This window comes from Charadrius vociferus, unplaced genomic scaffold (genome assembly GCF_000708025.1).
Source record: "Charadrius vociferus isolate BGI_N301 unplaced genomic scaffold, ASM70802v2 scaffold43, whole genome shotgun sequence".
NCBI lineage: Eukaryota > Metazoa > Chordata > Aves > Charadriiformes > Charadriidae > Charadrius > Charadrius vociferus.
In genome coordinates this window covers 6,647,107-6,666,466 of record NW_009648043.1, presented here as the reverse complement: position 1 = coordinate 6,666,466, position 19,360 = coordinate 6,647,107, and the positions used below count along the sequence as shown (strand labels likewise).

The 19,360-nt window shown below is 37.1% G+C and overlaps 1 protein-coding gene across 1 annotated transcript in view; it reads left to right on the top strand.

Moving 5' to 3' along the window:
- The first annotated feature begins 427 nt into the window (after nt 1–427).
- Nucleotides 428–19,360, top strand: part of KCND2 (potassium voltage-gated channel, Shal-related subfamily, member 2) — a 279,454-nt gene continuing 260,521 nt past the window's right edge. The window contains exon 1 of the mRNA XM_009883677.1: nt 428–1,594. Coding sequence (XP_009881979.1) covers nt 489–1,594 — 1,106 coding nt within the window. The 5' untranslated portion in view covers nt 428–488. The remainder of the gene's footprint in view (nt 1,595–19,360) is intronic.

The following is a 19,360-nucleotide window of genomic DNA, read 5'->3' as shown; positions in this document are numbered from 1 at the left end:
GGGGAGCAGAGCGGAGAGGAGCGGAGCGGAGCGGAGGGGGGGGGTGGGGGGGACAGGCTGCATCGCGCGTGGAGGAAAATCTCCTTCCAGGTGGCTGCAGCGCTGCACCCAGGGCGACTAGCCGGCTCCTGGGGTTAGCGCGGTGTGGAGCGTTGCTTCCGTCCAGGGGCCTCGCGTGGAGCTTGTATCCAAAGGATCTGGCTGCTAGAGTAGCTGCTGTGAATATGTTGATTTCCAAGTGCCCTGATTTATTGTCCTAACTGGCTAACCAGCCCCTGGAAAGGATATTCTTGGGATGAAAAAGGGGAGGAAACAAGAAGGAAGCAAAAAGATTTTCGGTTAATACTGAGAGTCACAACAATCTTCAGAAATTCTGGTGCCTCGAAAATGTGTGAGCGTTTGTATTTTTCTTTTCCCTCTCTATTTTAGTGGCTGGAGCAGAACTGTCTCTAGATTGACTCCCTCAGCTGTAGTAGTTGTTTGGGACCATGGCAGCGGGAGTAGCAGCTTGGTTCCCCTTTGCCAGGGCAGCGGCCATAGGATGGATGCCAGTGGCCACAGGTCCCATGCCAGCTGCTCCACGGCAGGAGAGGAAGCGAAGCCAGGACTCTCTGATTGTGCTGAATGTGAGTGGCATCCAGTTCCAGACGTGGCTGGACACCTTAGAGCGCTACCCCGACACTCTCTTGGGCAGTTCAGAGCGGGACTTCTTCTACCACCCTGAGACACAGCAGTACTTTTTTGATCGGGACCCTGACATCTTCCGCCACATTCTCAACTTCTACCGTACCGGGAAGCTTCATTATCCCCGCCAGGAGTGCATCTCGGCTTACGATGAGGAGCTGGCCTTCTTTGGCATCATCCCCGAGATCATTGGCGACTGCTGTTATGAGGAGTACAAGCGTGAAAATGCCGAGCGCCTGCAGGATGATGCGGATCAGGATCATGCTGCCGAGAGCTCCCTGCCCTCAATGACAGCTCGGCAGAGGATGTGGCGGGCCTTTGAAAACCCACACACCAGTACACTGGCTCTGGTCTTCTACTATGTCACTGGTTTCTTCATTGCCGTCTCTGTTATTGCCAACGTGGTGGAGACAGTGCCCTGTGGGGTAAGCCCGGGTCGCATCAAGGAGCTGCCCTGTGGAGAGCGCTACGCTGTAGCTTTCTTCTGTCTGGATACTGCCTGTGTCATGATCTTCACAGTTGAGTATCTCCTCCGTCTGCTGGCAGCCCCTAGTCGCTACAAATTCGTGCGCAGTGTCATGAGTATCATTGATGTGGTCGCCATCATGCCATATTACATTGGTCTGGTGATGACAGATAACGAGGATGTCAGTGGGGCTTTTGTGACGCTACGAGTCTTTCGTGTCTTCAGGATCTTTAAGTTTTCCCGCCACTCACAGGGGCTGCGCATCCTGGGCTATACCCTGAAAAGTTGTGCCTCGGAGTTAGGCTTCCTCCTCTTCTCACTCACTATGGCCATCATCATCTTTGCCACAGTCATGTACTATGCAGAGAAAGGTTCATCAGCCAGCAAGTTCACCAGCATCCCTGCAGCCTTCTGGTACACCATTGTCACCATGACAACACTGGGGTAAGTGCAGCTGGTGTTTGGTTACAGCCAACATTTCAACAAGTGTGTTGGCACGAATGGAAAATGCTCAATTAAAAGAAACTGTTGATAGAAAAAATGTGAGGGTAAGTTTTATGAATACGACCCATCACTTCTTTCTAAATGTTTTACACGTGCAAGTGAGTTAAAAGTGTTGCTGAAGTTCAAATAACCCAAACCCCAAAACTGCAGATAAACTGAAAAAGCAAACAACAAAACAAAACAAAAAATACTGAAACTGTTTGGGCTCTTTGCAATTTTCTCTAGCATTTTATTTGATTTTGGATAGTTAAATTGAAATATTTTATGAATATCTGTGAGTTATCAGTGGATTTTTAGTAGAGAAATGTGTTTGCTGACAGGACTTGTTACAGTGTTCCTAAAGTAGTGATAATTACAAGGAGAACCCAAGTGTGATCCTTCAATTTGATCATGCATAAAAGTATGTGGATCTGCCATTTTGTTTGAAGTGATGTATTGATCTAGACTTGGATATTGAGTTCAGTATTACAAAGTGATTTGTTTTCATGAAAATAAAACAGGTATAGGTATCTTAATCTTCACAAAAAATATTTTTGATGCTATGTAAGACACTGGATAAATTTCCTTTGAATTTCATGGACCCCTAACTTGTAAATGACAAGTGTCAAGCTGCACTGACTGATGACAGACTCTGGAAAATGATCTGAGGAAGTGGGAGACATATGACAGATGAAGGATATGTCTTAAAACATAATTCTAATGGCAATATAAATTCTTCCAGAGAATTAGGAGTTAAAAAATGCCATTGTTGACATTAGATTCCAATGCAGTTTAGTGGACAGACGGGAGATAGCATTATTTTATAAAGTCTCTGATACCAGAGTCATAGTGTACCAGCTGATTCTGTGCACCAAGTTGTAAAATGCGTTCGTCTGTAATTGTAACAGGGATTTAGAAGGTTGACTAATTTGAGAAAACAATTTTTTGCCCTATACTTAATTTTGAGCTGTAGAGTATCATCTATGAAACTGAAAATTTGTTGATTCCTTAGAAACTGTCTAGATATTTATTACAGATATTAAAAGACAAACTTTTCACTTTCGTGAAGACAAAGCCCATCATTTCATTAGGCAAACATTTTGCCACATCTTCTTGGGACTGTTGAGATTTATGAAACATGTATAACTTTTGAATTTAACAAAATGAAAGTGCATTATTAAACTATTGTGAAAAAGTTGATTTATTATGGGCGCTTGTAATTTAGTTGGGAAACTTACATACAAAATATTGAAAAAGATAAAGGGACTCTCTTATACCACCATTTTTTTTACAGGGCTTTTATCTTCAGCATCATATAACAAATGAATATAAATATAGTGCATTGTAAATATTTCATACTACTTGTAAGGGCAAGTTATGCTAAAAAGGAGTGACAAGAGCTTTGGGGATTTTAATTTGCTTTTTAGGTTCCTGGGTTTTCTTGGTTTTAGTTTTATGCTGGTAGTGACAAGCTGAAAGGACAAGTTAGCAGAAGGAACAAGTTAGGCATGATAACTAGTTCTACAGTCCTGTATTTTCTGATGCTGATACTTTTTGCCACATATTTTTAATTAGAATTGTGACGATTTCAACAAATTAGGTCTTAAGAGTTTAGAAATATTTAGAATGTGTGATCTTATTATAAAAGAGCAGGAGCTGGTCTTTTTTTTGTAACAAAAGGTGTTTTTTGAATAAGTTGTTCTGGCGGTGATGGACAGTTTGGGCAGTACTTGTCCATGGTACTGAACATAGTTTTGTCTTCGGTGTTATGACGGGTTTGCAATTCATTATGACACAGGTGTGGTATCTCTTCAGCATTGACATGGGTTGTTTGTTTCTTTAAAGAAAAGAAAAGAAAAGAAAAGAAAAGAAAAGAAAAGAAAAGAAAAGAAAAGAAAAGAAAAGAAAAGAAAAGAAAAGAAAAGAAAAGAAAAGAAAAGAAAAGAAAAGAAAAGAAAAGACAAAGTATTATTCTACAGTTCCAGGTTTTGAGGTGTTATTCTGAGTAAAATCTTCAAAAGTACAGATGAGATTTGTACACCATTAAAATTATCTTTGAATAGAACCTAAGAACCTATTTTACGTACACAGCCATATAATATTTAGGAAGGAAAAGGAAAAAAAAAAAAGAAAAGGAAGAAAAAGGGTTAAAAAGACTACTTGATTCCTTTTTTCAGGTAGTTTGCACAGAGAAAGTTTTGAGCAGGTAGAACAGAGATCCACAGTTTCACCCTCAGAAGTTCAGATATGATTATAAGTTCAGATATGACAGACATTGCAAATTTCTGGGAAATCTTTAATCAATGCATTAGCTACATTATGTCCTTTTAATAACATCATGATAACCATATAGAGATTATGTTTAAATGTTAAATACATATGAATAATTAAAATAGAATTAACATAATAAAAGCTTTGAACTCTTTTTAGTTGGTGGAATAGTTGCACAAAAAGAGAGGAAAATTAGAAGAAAAAGCAGCAAGGGTCAGTGAAAGCTGATTGTAATTAGTATTGCCACCTTTCCTCTGTGCTAAAGCTTCTCATCCGTTTGCTAATACAGAACTCCCATTCATTTTTTGTTTTAGTTTTAGCTGAATTAGGGCTATGTAAATGGACTGCATACGAACAACTTTTTTCTTTTAGCAACAAAGCTAGATGAAGTCTTTATGTTTTAAATGACAGTAACACACAGCAGGTTTTGTGAAACATTACAAAAATACATGAAAGCTAATACCGAATAATAGGTTAACATAAAGTTGAGGTTTTGAGTTTTGGTGTCATTCTCATATTTTGCTAGATAGCAAGGGTATTGAGTAAGCGACCTTTGCAATTTGGGGAGTTATTATCTTGGAAGCAGAGCTATATTTCTCAGTTCTGCATGATTGCTGAGCAATTAAAGTGTCTTTAAAAAACATAGATTACATTTTCCTCTGCAGAGTGCCAGTGACTTCAAATATTACTACATTTCAGCCTCCAAGGATATCCCAGCTATTAACTTCTTGACTGCTCAACTCAAGTAGTACATAGTTGTACAAGGAGATGTTATATGAAAGAAATGAAAGAAAGGGAAGAAAGAGAGAGCAAGAAAGAGATAAAGGCTGAGAGAGAGAGAGAGAGAAGAGAGAAAAAGATGACTCTAGAATAACAGCATGTGCTCTGCCAGAAACTGAGCTATCTGATTTCAAATTTCAAACTAGTGTTTTATCAGTATTCATTGTGGCAAAAGCAAAAGTAAAGTAGGGACACGATGGGGCAAGAGAATAAATTTGAAAGTGGTCACAAAGCAGTTTGTGGAGATTCAAGATAACAATGAAAAGCATAGAAGTTAGGGGCATAAAGGTCAAGAAACAGGGTAGTGTAAAACCTGGCAGAGAAAAAAACTCAAGTTTGTTAAATCGGGACTGGCAGACTTACATGGGGGCTAGTGGAAAGCTGCACCCACAATGACACAGTTGTGTCACTTTCCACTGTCATCTCATAACACGATAATCTAATAACTTTCCTTCTGCCCTGTCAGTATCCAGCAAAGGAGCTGGAGTAGCTGGTAAGGTTTTGATGGTGTAAGGGTAATATTTGTTCCCAAATCAGTCAGAGCTATAGTGTAGTTTATGTTTTATAAAGAAATTTAATTTAAATAAGGTGATCTTCTGTGACTAGTTCTAAAGCCTCACTGCTATATTAAATGTCTGTATTCATAGGCTTTACATTAAACAGCTTTGTCAAGTCATACTTTTGTAGATGAGCACAATACTTTATGAAGATAAGCGTAAAAACAAGACTATTCATTTATTTGTTTTGATTGTATAAAGTGGCAGTGTGTCTTCCAGAAAAGATAAACCAACCATTCTTTTTCATCATTTGTTAATATAGCCCATAACATATGAGGAAGCCCATCTAAGATATATCAAATTCCCTGAAGACTATAATCAAATAGGTGACTGAATGTGACAACAGAAAGCCTGAAAAGGTGAGGGAAATAGGGCAATAGATTTCATTTTCCTGTACATTCCGTTGTTCCCCATCTTCACTCCTTTTCCATTCTTATTGCATCCCTATGGGTATATTCCACCTATTTGTTTTCTTCACTTTTCTTTCAAACTACCACTTTCCATAGTCTTCCTATTTGGGGATTTGTCTGCTGGCTTAGCACCTTTTCTGTCTTGTTCAAGACAAGTTTAACATTCATATTAAGACCATTCTGGCTTTATTTTTTCAGCTCCTTTGTTCCAGATTCCTCATTCATCCTCCACCATTAGATCAAATCTTTCATTCATCATTGTTGTCATTCATTTGACCTGCACTTTCCTCATAACAGTTTTTTTTCTCCCGACCTTTGTTTGATAGATTTTTTCCTTATGAGCATCATAAAATTTCCACAACATCACTTTTTTCCCAAATGCCACACAGATTATCTTGTTTTCCTTTTCTGCCCATTGTGAGTGCCTTTAGTGTCTTACGGTCTCTGCATGCTAGTTTGAAAACATCCATCTCTTCAGAACTCGTATTAAAAAAATTGAGTTCAATAAAATCTAACAAGAGATCACAAAATTAGAAACCTTTATTTTGTGAACAATTTCTTCAGAAGTTTAGAAATACTCTTATGATGAATATTACATAGGTAAAGATTAGCAAAGTTAGAATATTATTTCTGTATCTCATATTTACACCTTGGCTCATTCATTCATTTTGTGTTTGATATTTTCAACCCTGTTTCAACTAGCCTTTTTCTATTTTCATATTCTTGTATAAAACCTAGTGAATTTTGTATTTTGCAAATGTGTTTGATGTCTCAATCTATTTTCTCTTCACAGCAGAGATGCTTAGCTTGAATAGCTAGAATACTGTATAACAGAGGAGGGACAAAGTGCAGTGTAATCACCTTCAAAGCACACTACTAGATATTCATAAAGAGCTCCAGGGAGAATTTGAAATACTGAAAAGTAAGGGTCATTTTGATGGCAGTGAAAAAAAATTTATTTGTTCGCTAATAAAAAGATTACTCAAACTGTATTGGGCTGTTGTTGCCTTGACAGAGAACAGAAGTCATTCTACTGTTATTTGGTTGCACTGGGGACCAGCTTTCCTGTTAAAAAAAATCCTGAAGATCTCTTAGAGGAACAGGAGTTAGTTTATTTCACTCGTTTTACTTGAGCATGAATTTCCTTACTTCAGTTATGAAGAGTATGAAGGTGATGCTTAACAAATAGATCTTTCTGCTCACAATCTAATTTATTTGCTCCTTTGGTGGAAACAGATGGAATTTTGTTTCCTTGCTGCTATTGTGAGTCAAGAATTAGAACAATGAGATTGGTGTGGACCAGGATGTAGCAAAGAAATATGCTGACTTAGTACAGCAGAACAAATCGACTCAGAGTAATTATGACTGGTGCCTGAGCTATTAATCATGGCCTATCATTCAACTAATCCTCAATGAATATTGTGATTTTAGTAAAAGCTTTAAGTGATCGAACCCAAGAAGTTCAAACTGAGTGATGACAATCTGTACTTGACTCACATCATTGTGCCTCTGTCTAAGAAAAAGAATTTGCAATATAAAAACCATATAAATCTATGAATACAGTATTAGAAATAGTGCTACTCTGCAAAAAAAAATAAATCTGGAAATGGAAACTGTATTTCTGAACATGGGAACTTGTAAATACTGCAGAAATAAAATTATTATCCAAAATAAGTCGACAACATCTTGCAACTCCAGGATGTTAACTAACTTCTCACATTTGAAATACTCCTATTACTCAATTTTTACGCCACTATAGTCCACTGGCAGCAGTTCATAATTTGCATCAGTTCAGCAGGAGTTAAGTGGATAGATTGTTCTAAAGAGGGAATGTAAATTAGAAATACAGAAACAAAGTTTAGATTCACCTCTATCAGGTTTCATCTGTTACCTGACAACAGAGCTGACAGAGTGATGGAAAAGATTCTGTATATTTCTGTACCTGTCATTTATTGGGCAATAGATGGGAGCACAGACTCTTGTACAAGACACAGTCTTTAAAACATCTTTTTTCTGCATTGCTCATGCAGTGGAGGAGAGGTTTTAAAATTCATAGACAGTGCTTTGAAATGATAGGTCTATGCTACATTTCCCGGAACAATAATAGTTAACAGTGCTTGGACTCCGACTCCTATCACAATTAGTAGCCTAAATTCTACCATTATTTCTTAAGTATTTTTCACTGAAGCATATGATTTTGATCTTCCTGTGCCTCTGGTAATATTTTATAATCCCCCTGTTAAGTAAAAAAGTTGTGGGTTTTGTTTTGACAAAAAAAAATCCATTTTCACCAAAGTACACAAAGAAATTTGCAAGTTTTCCACAGCATAGACTTAAATAGATGTGAATTGAGATGAAATACAAAATACTGCTTTCGACTAGAGCACCTGATGTGCAACAGGTGTAAGTGTTCTATAGAAAAATACTGGATACAAGTATTTGCTCAGGTATCTGGTGTGTGAAGGCTCAGATTTAAACATAAGCACATATGAAGATCATGTGACCAATACATCAGTCCTAGAATATTTTAGCTTCATTAAAAAAAGAAAAAATCCAACAAGATTCAGCTCTATTATAATTCAAATGAAACTCTTTTTTTCTCCCACCAGCGTAGACACACCTTATGCATTATTAGAAGGCATATCTTAATGTACTCAGTCACCAGTACAGAGTTCCTACTACCATCAGTTCAGATTCTAGCATTTAAGTGCATTTAAAAAAGCTAACAAAATGTTAAAAGACTGCTATCTGTGTAAATATTAAAGATAAAAAGATATTATTCATATAAACAATCGCGTCCGTTGTGTTTGTAGAAAAACAGTTTAGTTTCTTATATTCCACTACACAGCATTGTTCCCTAATTTTCTGCAGGTCCCCATCCTGAAGGTGAAAGCCTTTGGAGCCGCAGTGTAAATGTACTTAATCAGACATTGATCCTGCAGTGTTATATAAAATGGGAGGTTGCCTAAAAACCCACAAAAATGTTGTTAATATGAACAAAGTCAAATTGTGCGTATTTGAAGTATTAAGGAGCAGTATTTTGCATTTCGTCTGCGGTTTTTCAGTTTCATCCACATTACTGGTTCTTTGATCTGGTTGGCTTAATGGTGAAGTCAAGTCTAACAGACACAGAGATCTCCTGGGTTTATTAGTTTGTAGGAGCCAAACACTGCAAGGAAGATTTTTAAAGGCGTTTAGGTATCTGGAGATGCAGATAGGCACCCAGCTTGAATTCTCAAAAGAGGCTTAGGTGCTTAGAAACACAAAGGAGAACAATTGAAAGCAGGGAAGTTGGGAAACTAGGTACCCAGTCACCTTGGAAAACATGGTCCTATGTACACAAGAATAACTGCTAGTGTAAACGGAGTACTGTACTGAGACTCTGGGCATGTCTTACCCCTATCAGAATCAAACGGATGTTACAAGGGTTCAGGTCTTGTTAAAATACGATATGCCCTATATTCATATAAGTCTGTAGCAGGAGACAGAGTGCTGTGTGTACGGTATTCTTAGGAAAGAGGAATAAGTAATTCAAGAAAAAAAAAAGGTAATATGACTGAAAGAGTAATGTAAAGCATCCACGGTAAACGAGATTTTTGATCCTAATTTTCTGTCGCTGTGTATTTCAAACCAACAGTTCAGCATGAAAAGATATATAGGAAATGTGAGGTATGACATGCAGGTATCGATAAATTAATGAAAATGTTTTTAGAAACCGGGTGCAAAATTATGAAATGGTGTCAGGTAGGAGATTCATTTTCTTCAAAGAAACATCCAACCTGAGGATTTATTGGTTTCAATAGGTCTCATATTTAGCTCATATACAGTAAATTTGTTAAGATGCTGATGTAAGGTAAGAAAAGGTAAACCGTAAGGCTCAATTTTGGCCACTGCAAATTCATCCCCTTCTCTGGAGTGCTGGCAAATACTTTTATTTTGTCTCTATTTCGTTTTTTATGTATATTGTTTGTAGACTTAAGTGGGAGGTTTGAGAAGTACGTTGCCTGTATTTGCTTTTTCTTTTTTTTTTGCAGTAATATGAGCTTTGTAAGTATGGTCTATAGCTATGCTAGTTGATTTTTACCTTCATTTGTATTCTCTAAAACAGTTTCCCTGATTTTTCCTGATTCTTCTTATAAAAGGTTATTTTCTTGAGGTAAGCATCTTGTATCACAGTTCTTTGTCTTTGAGGAGACATTGTGATTTGTGAGTTGACTCTTAACCAGATGGTGTCTAGCTCAGCTTTGTACAAACTACCACTTGCACTATAGCTTCATATCAAAAATTAACATATGAAGCAGAATTTCCAATGTTAAGAATACTTGTATATATTTTTTTTTCTAAGTATGATCTAATGTAGCATAAGATGAACATTAAAACAAAAATGTTATAAAATCTGTATCTGCAAAAATAAATTTGGCTGTTTGATTATTAAAGACTCAGTTTCCTTAGACAGTTAAAACTTCTTCTGTTATAACAGACAATATAAACTTCTAGGAATTTATTTAATTAGTCTGAGTACTTTGGTAAATTAAAATAAAGTAAGTATATTCCGCTACAGTTTTAAATCACCTTGGATAAAAAAAAAAAACAACTGTGAAACTTCATAAAGGTACTTATAATGATCTATTTTTCTGATAATAGATTACCATGCTTTGATTAATTATTATTTTTGAAAAAATATTTTGAGGCCAAACCTCAACTTTCTTCAAAAGTGTACCCAGAGACATATTTTTTTTTGGCACTGTACTGGCATATTCTCAAAATATTTTGGCTGATAGACAGGGAGCAGTCTTTCAACTTATCGCTTGCGAGCTTGGCCATCCAGGCATTCCTTGTAAATGGCTGCGAGTCAGACTGTGAGGTTGTAAGGGACGTCATGTAACATTGTGCAGTAGCTCACAGTCTGAGAGTGCCTGCTGCATCCTAACTCATCACTTCATTCAGTAAATCAATCAAGAGAGTTTTCTGTATGAGAGCATCTGTAATGTGAGTGGGATCCTTAACTTTTCCCTGTTGTTGCTGTTCATCTCCCCCTTTCTTTATAACCCAAAAGAGGAATGTTGTTACTGCGTTAGTGGCCTTACGTTCAGTTTCTGCAACTTTCATCTCTCCCGCTTGCAGCCAGTTAACAATTCCCTGAGCATCCTTATCAGCTATGGACAGCAACTGCTGCACTGTGCAGGGTTGCTTAGGAACAAAATTGATGCTCTTTGACATGGTGGATTACAGCTGCAACATGCTGGTCCCCAAACTCTCCTGCTTCCCACAGAGGAACGAAAAGCAGAGAGGTTGAAGATGCTTTCCAAATCTCACTGTGAAGAGGGTATATACTTTTTTTTGGTTTAGGATATCTAATCACTTCATTGTTGGTAAATAGCACGTTAAGAATTGTCGCCTTTCTATTGAAAGCACAGCAGTCCCAAGAAATATTTAGCAACTCTTTTTAACAGTAACTTTGTAATTTAAATACCACAGTATATTGTCGCACTTATAGAATTGAGAATTTTTAACTTTTCTAAGCTTTTTTTTAGTTGGCTTTGGTTATTGATGCATTTGTTTACATCAGCTGATCAAATCCATGTTGAGATGGATATCAAGGACAAGGGACAGGCAGAACTAGACAAACAGAGTACATACACCTATTCTCATACACCTAGTAAGAGCTAGGTAAGTTATAGGTGCAGCTATTTCTTGTGTTTACTTGATATGCATTTACATAAAATGAAACTTTGAAAATTTGCATTGTAAACTCTACAGTGATTGAGAATTTAGTTAGTATTTACCTTTTTGGCACCGGGATGGAAAACTTCAAAGAATATAAATTGAAGCTTCCCTCCAGACAGAAAGTTTAGAGTAAATCTGTCCACAGATTAGCTTAATGATTTGACAAGCTCAATATTAGTTATTTTCCAAGTGAAAAGGAAGCTCAAGTTCTATCTGATTTGCTTGTGGACACAGTAATCAACCTATAGGATACTAATCTGTGTCAAAAGGTGCTGAGCTTTAGAGGCAAATGTTATAAAGGAAGTTCCTTACAAAAAACCCATGTAATATGTGATACATACGCTATCCTTCTTGGACCATGTGCTACTTCAGGCACCTCTCTCCCTTCACCCCACATCAGTCAGATCATTGCAGAAATGGTAGTTGCTGAAAGACCTCAACCATTATCATTCATTTAGCCTACAGTTTCTTTCCTTCTGAGGCCCAAACTTTTGAAATTTAATGCATTAAATCATTCATGGAAGAAGCAACGTTGCTAGTCGTGCTGGTGAGCCCTTCAGCACGGTTCAGGCTCTTGCTGTACCAGCAGAGCTGTGACAACCTGTCTTCTCCTCTGGGGACAGGCACAGCTGCAGACCACAGATGATGCTGACTAGTTGTGTCTGGCACACGCGGCCAGTGATTTTAAAATGCAGACACCTTTGTGCAGCAGCGCAAGCGTGAAGGATAAAACCTTAGTTGTGGGAAGGGGAGATAGGAATCAGTTTTGTTTCAGGTCTCTAGGAGGAGACAGGAAAGAGTACCTGGCGTCAACTGCACAAATCCCCTTGGATGCAACTGCCTTCTGGCCACTACATGCCCTGAGCCCTTTTCACACTATGAGTACAGCGCGATGTCTGTCCCAGTGACCCACAGAGTGGATTTGCAGTGGGTTTGGACATGCAGTAGGAAGGAAGTGGGTTTTGCAACAACTTTCCCAGAAGGTATGCGAGCTTTACCTATTTCTCTACGTAGCCACCACATTTAGTGTGCACTGTTTGCAACACCTTTGCAGACAAATTAAATAAATACAGAGAAAAGTGCTAGATGGTGTAGAATACTGGACAGGACAATGGTTTGGACTATGGATTTGGACCCCTATAAGTGGATTTGAAAGATACTTATATCAAAAGGCTGAAAACAGGTTGGTTCATCTCTTTAGTGTCAGTGGTGTATCTTCTGCCTTAATATACTTTCTGATACCTATTTTCCAGCTCATTAGCTATACTGAGAAGTTCCTTTGTTTTCAAAGCAAACAAATCCAAATTCAGCAGAAAGGTTTCCTTTAATAAGCCTTTCATGTTGTCTGTGTACAGTTCTTTTCCCAGTCCCTATGTTTGTGTGCAAGGATATAGCTATCGAATTTATAGATTGTATCTTAGGTGTGTGGGTTTTTAAAGGAGACAATCAGGGCATACAACTCTTTTAAAGGAGACAAGTAGGACATCCTTTTTTTTTAAAAGAGACAATCAGGACGTACTGTACAATAGAATTATTATAGAAGAATCTGGAGGTGGAATTCAACCTTATTTCTCTGCCAGTTGCTTACCATCTCTGGGAGGTATTTATAAGCCCTAACTTACTCCTCCAAAAGTTAAATCCTTCTTAACTAGTCATCCTTGTCTAGCTTAGGAAGTAATGAAGAGAAGCAGGCATCTAGAGGCACTCATTCTTCTGCACTGAGTATAAATGAAATTTATTGTGATTAGCAGAGACTTAAATATTTAAATACCAAGTGAAATGGATGAGATAAATCCCAGCCTTCATGTCTAACTAGTTTGGTCTAGTCTCCTTGTTCCCAGTTATGTAACTCGAAAAGGCCCATGACATATTCCTTTCAAAGATCATAGCAGAGTACGTGCTTGGGATTTGATGACAATTCCCACTTTATCAAAAAGGCAATGTGTCTGCCACATTTAAACTCAAAATATTCTTGTTTTGTGTAACCCTCAAGGCTTTTGCCAATTTTTTTGGCCTTTTCCAAACACACAAAAAAATTAAATTTGAAAAAAAAAAAAAGAGTTCTAATGTTTCTGCTGGTTTAGAAAAACCCTCTAGAAAACTGAAAGAAACATTTCAGTAAGTATCCACTGTAATTTTCTGCAGGAAATAAGTAATTCTGCAAATAGCAATGTTTTTACATTAAGATATGGAGAGCTTGAAAACTTTAACATCAAAGGGTTGTAAACTATTCCTGTTCTTCTCCCTGTTCAACTGATACACATGTTAGTCTTGTTCGTTGTTTCACCACTGTCCATTTTTGAAGTGCCTCCATGTTAATATATTTATCCCTCAGTGGAGAGGTGTCAGGCATGTTCCCCCAGGCCATTATTCCAGCGTCTTCCAGGAGGTGTCATAGCTCTAGACTACAGTTAGGCATTGCCGGTGCATAGCTCTGAAGCAGACCGAAAATCTTAGAGACAAACTAAACTAAATTTCAGTGGGGACAGTCTCCTCATTGCAGTATTCATTTTCATATTTAATTCAATTTAAAAATTACCATTTTCTTTAAAGCTGCCTCCAGACTGGAGCACTGCAGACACTTGAGGGCCACAAGAGAGGATTGTTGTCAAAACTGCTTCAGAGTTTATGACTTTCTCATTTGCCTTCTGAACTTTGTTCACTTCTCTGCAAATCATACCAACCTCTCTGTTGAGGAAATTCTGTAATTTGGTATGAAATCCTGTTATCAGCAATGATTTGGTTTAACTCATTTTAGTTAATCTTCATGTTCTGCTTTTCCAGAGCAGCAAATCTCAAATTTGCCAGCTAGCACAGTTCTATACTAGTGTGAAATAACCACATGTACTTCAGTATGTTTCTCTTTTGTGTAAGATTTCAGGAAATTATCTTCCTTTATGCATTAAATGACATATTAAACTCTTTTTTTGTTGTTGTTTTTTGTGGAAAGAGATGGATAAGCTGCAGAATAAATAATATTTCTTTTTTTTACCCCTCAACTGTAAAGCTTTATTATAAACTTCCAAACAAGTTTTAAAGCAAAAGTGCTATCCTGCATCACTGCACCACTACAGAAAGTGTGCTTCTCCTTTGAGGGGCATCAGTGGCTGTTTCAAAATTTGGGGAAATTAATTTTGATTTAATTATATTAAAAAAATAGTTCTCCTCCCATTTGCTGTTCAAGTAAATGCTATTTACGTGCTTGAAGACTGATGATGTTGATGGGAGAAAATGTAGGTTCTTTCTTAAACTTCTTGCCTAAGTCTAAGTTGTCCTTGGATCTAGTCCTTGTATGAAGTTTATTTACATAATCCTGAGACTTGAAGTGATATTTTTAATATGCCAACCATTTTTTCCACTGTCTTAAAACATAGATTGACAACAGCGACTCATGCAACTTGTCTGCAGAGAAGTTATTTACCTAACTAGTTTACTGGAAATTAAGAAAAAGCTGAAGACAGTGTTAGAAATTTGAATTGCTAGTCCTTCAAGAGAGCAGCCTGATAGCGACTGGTGTGCTGCACCGTGGTGGGGTGGTGGGATGTGAGGTGAGAGAGAGATGGTGCAGGATTCTTTCTGCATCTCTACAAGAAAGGCCTAACAACAAACGGCTTAATAAAATAGCTGTTTTAATAAGTAAAACGGTAAAAAGAGTAATATAGATAGCTAGTAAATCTTATATCCCTTCAGATGCTGGGAACCTTGCATTCATGTAGCATTGGATGGATTTTCCCCTGGCATGCTGCACAGACCCCATCCGTGGGGAGAAGATTCTCGGTTTTGGTCCTTTACACTATTATATAAATTTATTTATTTATTTATTTTTAACAATAAAACAACTCTATTCATAATGAATATTCTCATGTGACCTTCTTACTGCACTTTTATATAAAGACAAAGCCACACATAGTTGCCATTACTGAGCTGCCTGTAGGCTTCTTTCTTTGTTACAATGATCTTTTATCCTGAGGACAAGGTATTTATGCAGCACAGCACAGCCTGAAGGCCCATATGGACGTGCAGTATCAGTCTACTATGCTTACTTAATTTCATTGGGATGTGGATCACTAACTGTTGTGCGTCCTATGGTCTCCCAGTCAGGTTCACTATGACAGGTTCGTTGTGCAAGGTAGAAGAGCAATATACCTGTTCACAAGTTCACAAGTTTTTGTTACTGTAGTATAAGAATTGGTAACTTATTTACTGATTCTGTTTACTGAATTTGAATTATAAAAGGTGCCCAGAACTTCTGCAGTCAGACTAAGATAATATCAAGATAAGGTGAATATGTTCAATTAAATATCTAGAACTTTTTCCAAAAGACACCTCATATTCCTTCTAGAAGTTTCATGATAAAACATCAAGACCTCTTGCCATGTAAAGTAATAGAAAAACCTATTCAGGAATCTTTGAACTTTTTTTTTTTAAGTGACACTTTGATAAAAGCAAAATCTAGTTGGAAAATATAATGTATGAATTTCCTGTTTCCAAAAATCTATGAATGAAAACCACTTATTCTTTATTCATTTTTGTTTAGAAATGTAGAACAAAAATTTGAAATGAAATAACACATTTGGATTGTTTGATCTGAATTGCTTTTGGGATTTCAGTTCTAAGCAATTTTTACTTTTCATCCATACATGGAACGGAGAATATTTTTGAGAAACAATGCTATGAGAGAACAATTCATCTTACGATGAAAGGCCACATTCCGTTACTGTTCCATTCTTTTTTAACTGAGAAAACAATTTGAAAAATTAATGGCAAAATATCCACCAATGCATATCAAATACAAAAGATACAACATCTGCCTTCGGAAGTCCTTAAGCTGTGTTCTTACCTTTGCTTATGTCCTACCCATGTCATTTGCTTCTGGCCACCGATAGGGTGTTGGGATAAATGGTTCCTTCATCTCGCCCTCTCATGTTCTTAGTTAATGGAAATGACGTAACTGTGGGTTGGATCAGGCTTAGATTAGGGAAATAAACTGTTTGATACTTTTTTTCCTGAATTATTTTAAATAACCGTGGGTAATGGATAAAAGATAACTATTCTTAAGTACCAAAGGTTCAGAGGGTCCAAGAATATCATAGAGCTTGAAAACTGTGCAAATAGGAAAGCAGCTGCTTTAAACTCACAGTTATTTCTTACATCTCTATTTTTTTTAGCTATTTATATGATCAAAGGTCATAATCTACAAGGTGATGAGAACTTGTGTCAGCTTCAAAACACTGAAACTTAATAAGCATTTGAATGGAAGATGAATAAATGCTGCAGCACCTGGGAGTGCTGAATGCCTTGCAGGATTTAGTGCTATTCACTTGATCCAAAGCCCATGGAAATCAATTAGAGACTTGGATTTGACCTGAGAGGACTTTGCATCAAGCATGTGTATGAACAACTCTAGCAAGATATTGACCAGAAAAACAGTTATTTATTTGAACTATCTCAAACTCTAAGGTTTTAAACCAAACTCCATGGCAGTGCAACAGGGATTCCCGCAACACGCGTTGCTATCAGTACCTTATACAGAGATAGGGTGAAAAAAGCAAAAGATAGAGTTTAGTTATATTTCTTGAAGCATAGTTTCATCATCAGAAAAACAGTAAAATAATAAGATTCCAACTTCTGGTGTAGGTTTGTTCTGTCCACAGTTTATCACGAGGAAACTCTTTGCAGGAAGCAAATAATTCAGCATCTCCTCTGACAACATGGAGGTTGAGCCTTAGATGGAAACCCTCTGCGAGTATTTCACAGAAATTGGTCATAATCAACACTGGATTAGGGAATTTGCTCAGAGTTTCGTGCAGCTAAAAGGGGAACAAGTTGACATATTATTTTCCTTAGCTTACCGAAGTGTTGTTAACTCACAGAAACTTTCAGGCAACCTTGAAAAGATATCACACATTAATAACATCAGAGAACATGACAGCCAGAGCCTGATGTAACTAATTTTGGACTGGTATAACAGTGCTATTTAGAGCAATACAGGTTTTTTCTGTTGGTTGATCTGTTTACTAAAATAGTCAGTAAAAATGTGCCATATATTATATCTCCTTGTTATCCTGCTGGTATAAAGGACTTTTAAACTGATAGTTCTGCCTATACTTTGGGATTGTCATGCTTAACTCTATTAGGGTAAGCTCATATATTAAATGGGCATAAAGGAGAAATACTCAGTTCCCTAATAAGAATCTGTCAAACAATCAGTTAAAATCAATGGCTAGCTAAGACCCATACATACCAACAGCATGATGATTATTAGGTGCACTTCTTGCTTGCTTGCTTTCCCACGTTAAAAGCCATCCCTCCCCGTGAGAAGGCCCACACTTTCTTAGGTTCCTCCCATACATGGTGACAATTTGTTTGAAAAGCAAATAAAGTTGCAGTTAATTTTTTTTTTTCTGATGTGAGACAGGAGTACCAATACTCTGAAAATCCTGGAAGAAGGACTGAGAGACAGTAGGTTTTATTCTTAGGTTTTATTCCATTTAAGAGCACATTGCAGCTTTGTTGACGTGGATGCACTGCATGAGTGACTTTATGCATATTCACAACTGTTTCTTGGAAGGAAATGGCTTATTAAACAGTAATCATATAGCATGTGTAAATGAGTTTTGTGGATAAACACATATCTCTGTCCTTATTGCCTGAGATTGGTTGTTGACTAAAAAAGTTTTTCTGATGGCATTTACTCTTCCAGGAATTTTACCAATCATCTTATGTCTGATTTTTTTTCTACCTGAGAAATTTCTTTTTCTTTTTTCTCATATATATATAATGCTTATTTTTCTCTGTTCCTTTTGAGTCACATACTTGAAGAAAAAGAGAACAGAATTCAGGGGTGCCTAGGTGAGATGCTCAAATATATGTGTCTACTTTCAGGTGAGCTAAATCACTCTCTAGACTCATTGACTGCAATGACTGCAATAGGAGCTTCAACACTAACTCACGTATAAAAACCTTTGTGCACACACCAAAACTGTCTTCACTTTCTACTTGAATCCTGTTCCAGGACAGCAAAATGAACTAACCATGGGGTCAGAGCTTCGAATTCTCTTTTTTTTTTTTTTTTTTTTTTTTTTTTTGTCCTTCAGATGTGGGGTCCTGTTCTGTGTAATGACCTAATGCTCCTTATTCCATTTTCAAGCTTCTTTCCCCAAGATGCTTTTTCCTAATGATACTGTCCACACAGAGTGACAACATCTTTCTTGGGAGAAACGACAAAGAATATACTGAACAGGTCACCTCAGAAAAATTTGTGTACCCATATTCTCTTGAGGCATTATAGTTGCAGTACACTAGCCTCTGTACACATCTTTAGAGTCCTGGGTAAATAATTCTCTGCTAATTGAATCATAGAATCATAGAATGTTTTAGGTTGGAAGGGACCTTGAAGACCATGTAGTTCCAACCCCCCTGCCATGGGCAGGGACACTTCCCACTAGAAAGTGGAATAGAAAGATGGAAGACATACAAAATTCACAGCATTTAAATCTTCTGTCCTTGATAGTGCATTTAATAAACAGTGGAAAACACAGCTGAAATTATATTCCAAGATATAAAATACTGCTAGAAGAAAAAAAGTGTAGAGGAATATTATGGAGCTGTACTACACACTAGTGAAATGAAATGAGAGAACCTACAGCAAATAAACCTAAAGAAATATATATAATGAATACTATGTCTTATGATAAAAAGGTCACTAGAAACCATAGGGGAAACTATACTTACTGTATTTGAAAAATATTGGTAAATATTTTGTCTTTCTAAAAGTAGAAGTAATTACATGCTAGTTTCTTTTCATTTGTGACAGTCTTACTGATCTAATTCAAAAGAGAAACATTTTTCACCTATGAGGTTTGTTTTTTTTTTGTTTTCTATGCAGCCATACAGATTAATGGGTGGAAAAGTTAATAATTTCTACCACCATTTGGGTTTGGAGGCAAAGCCCACAGGAGCTAATGGAAAGGCTTCCCTTT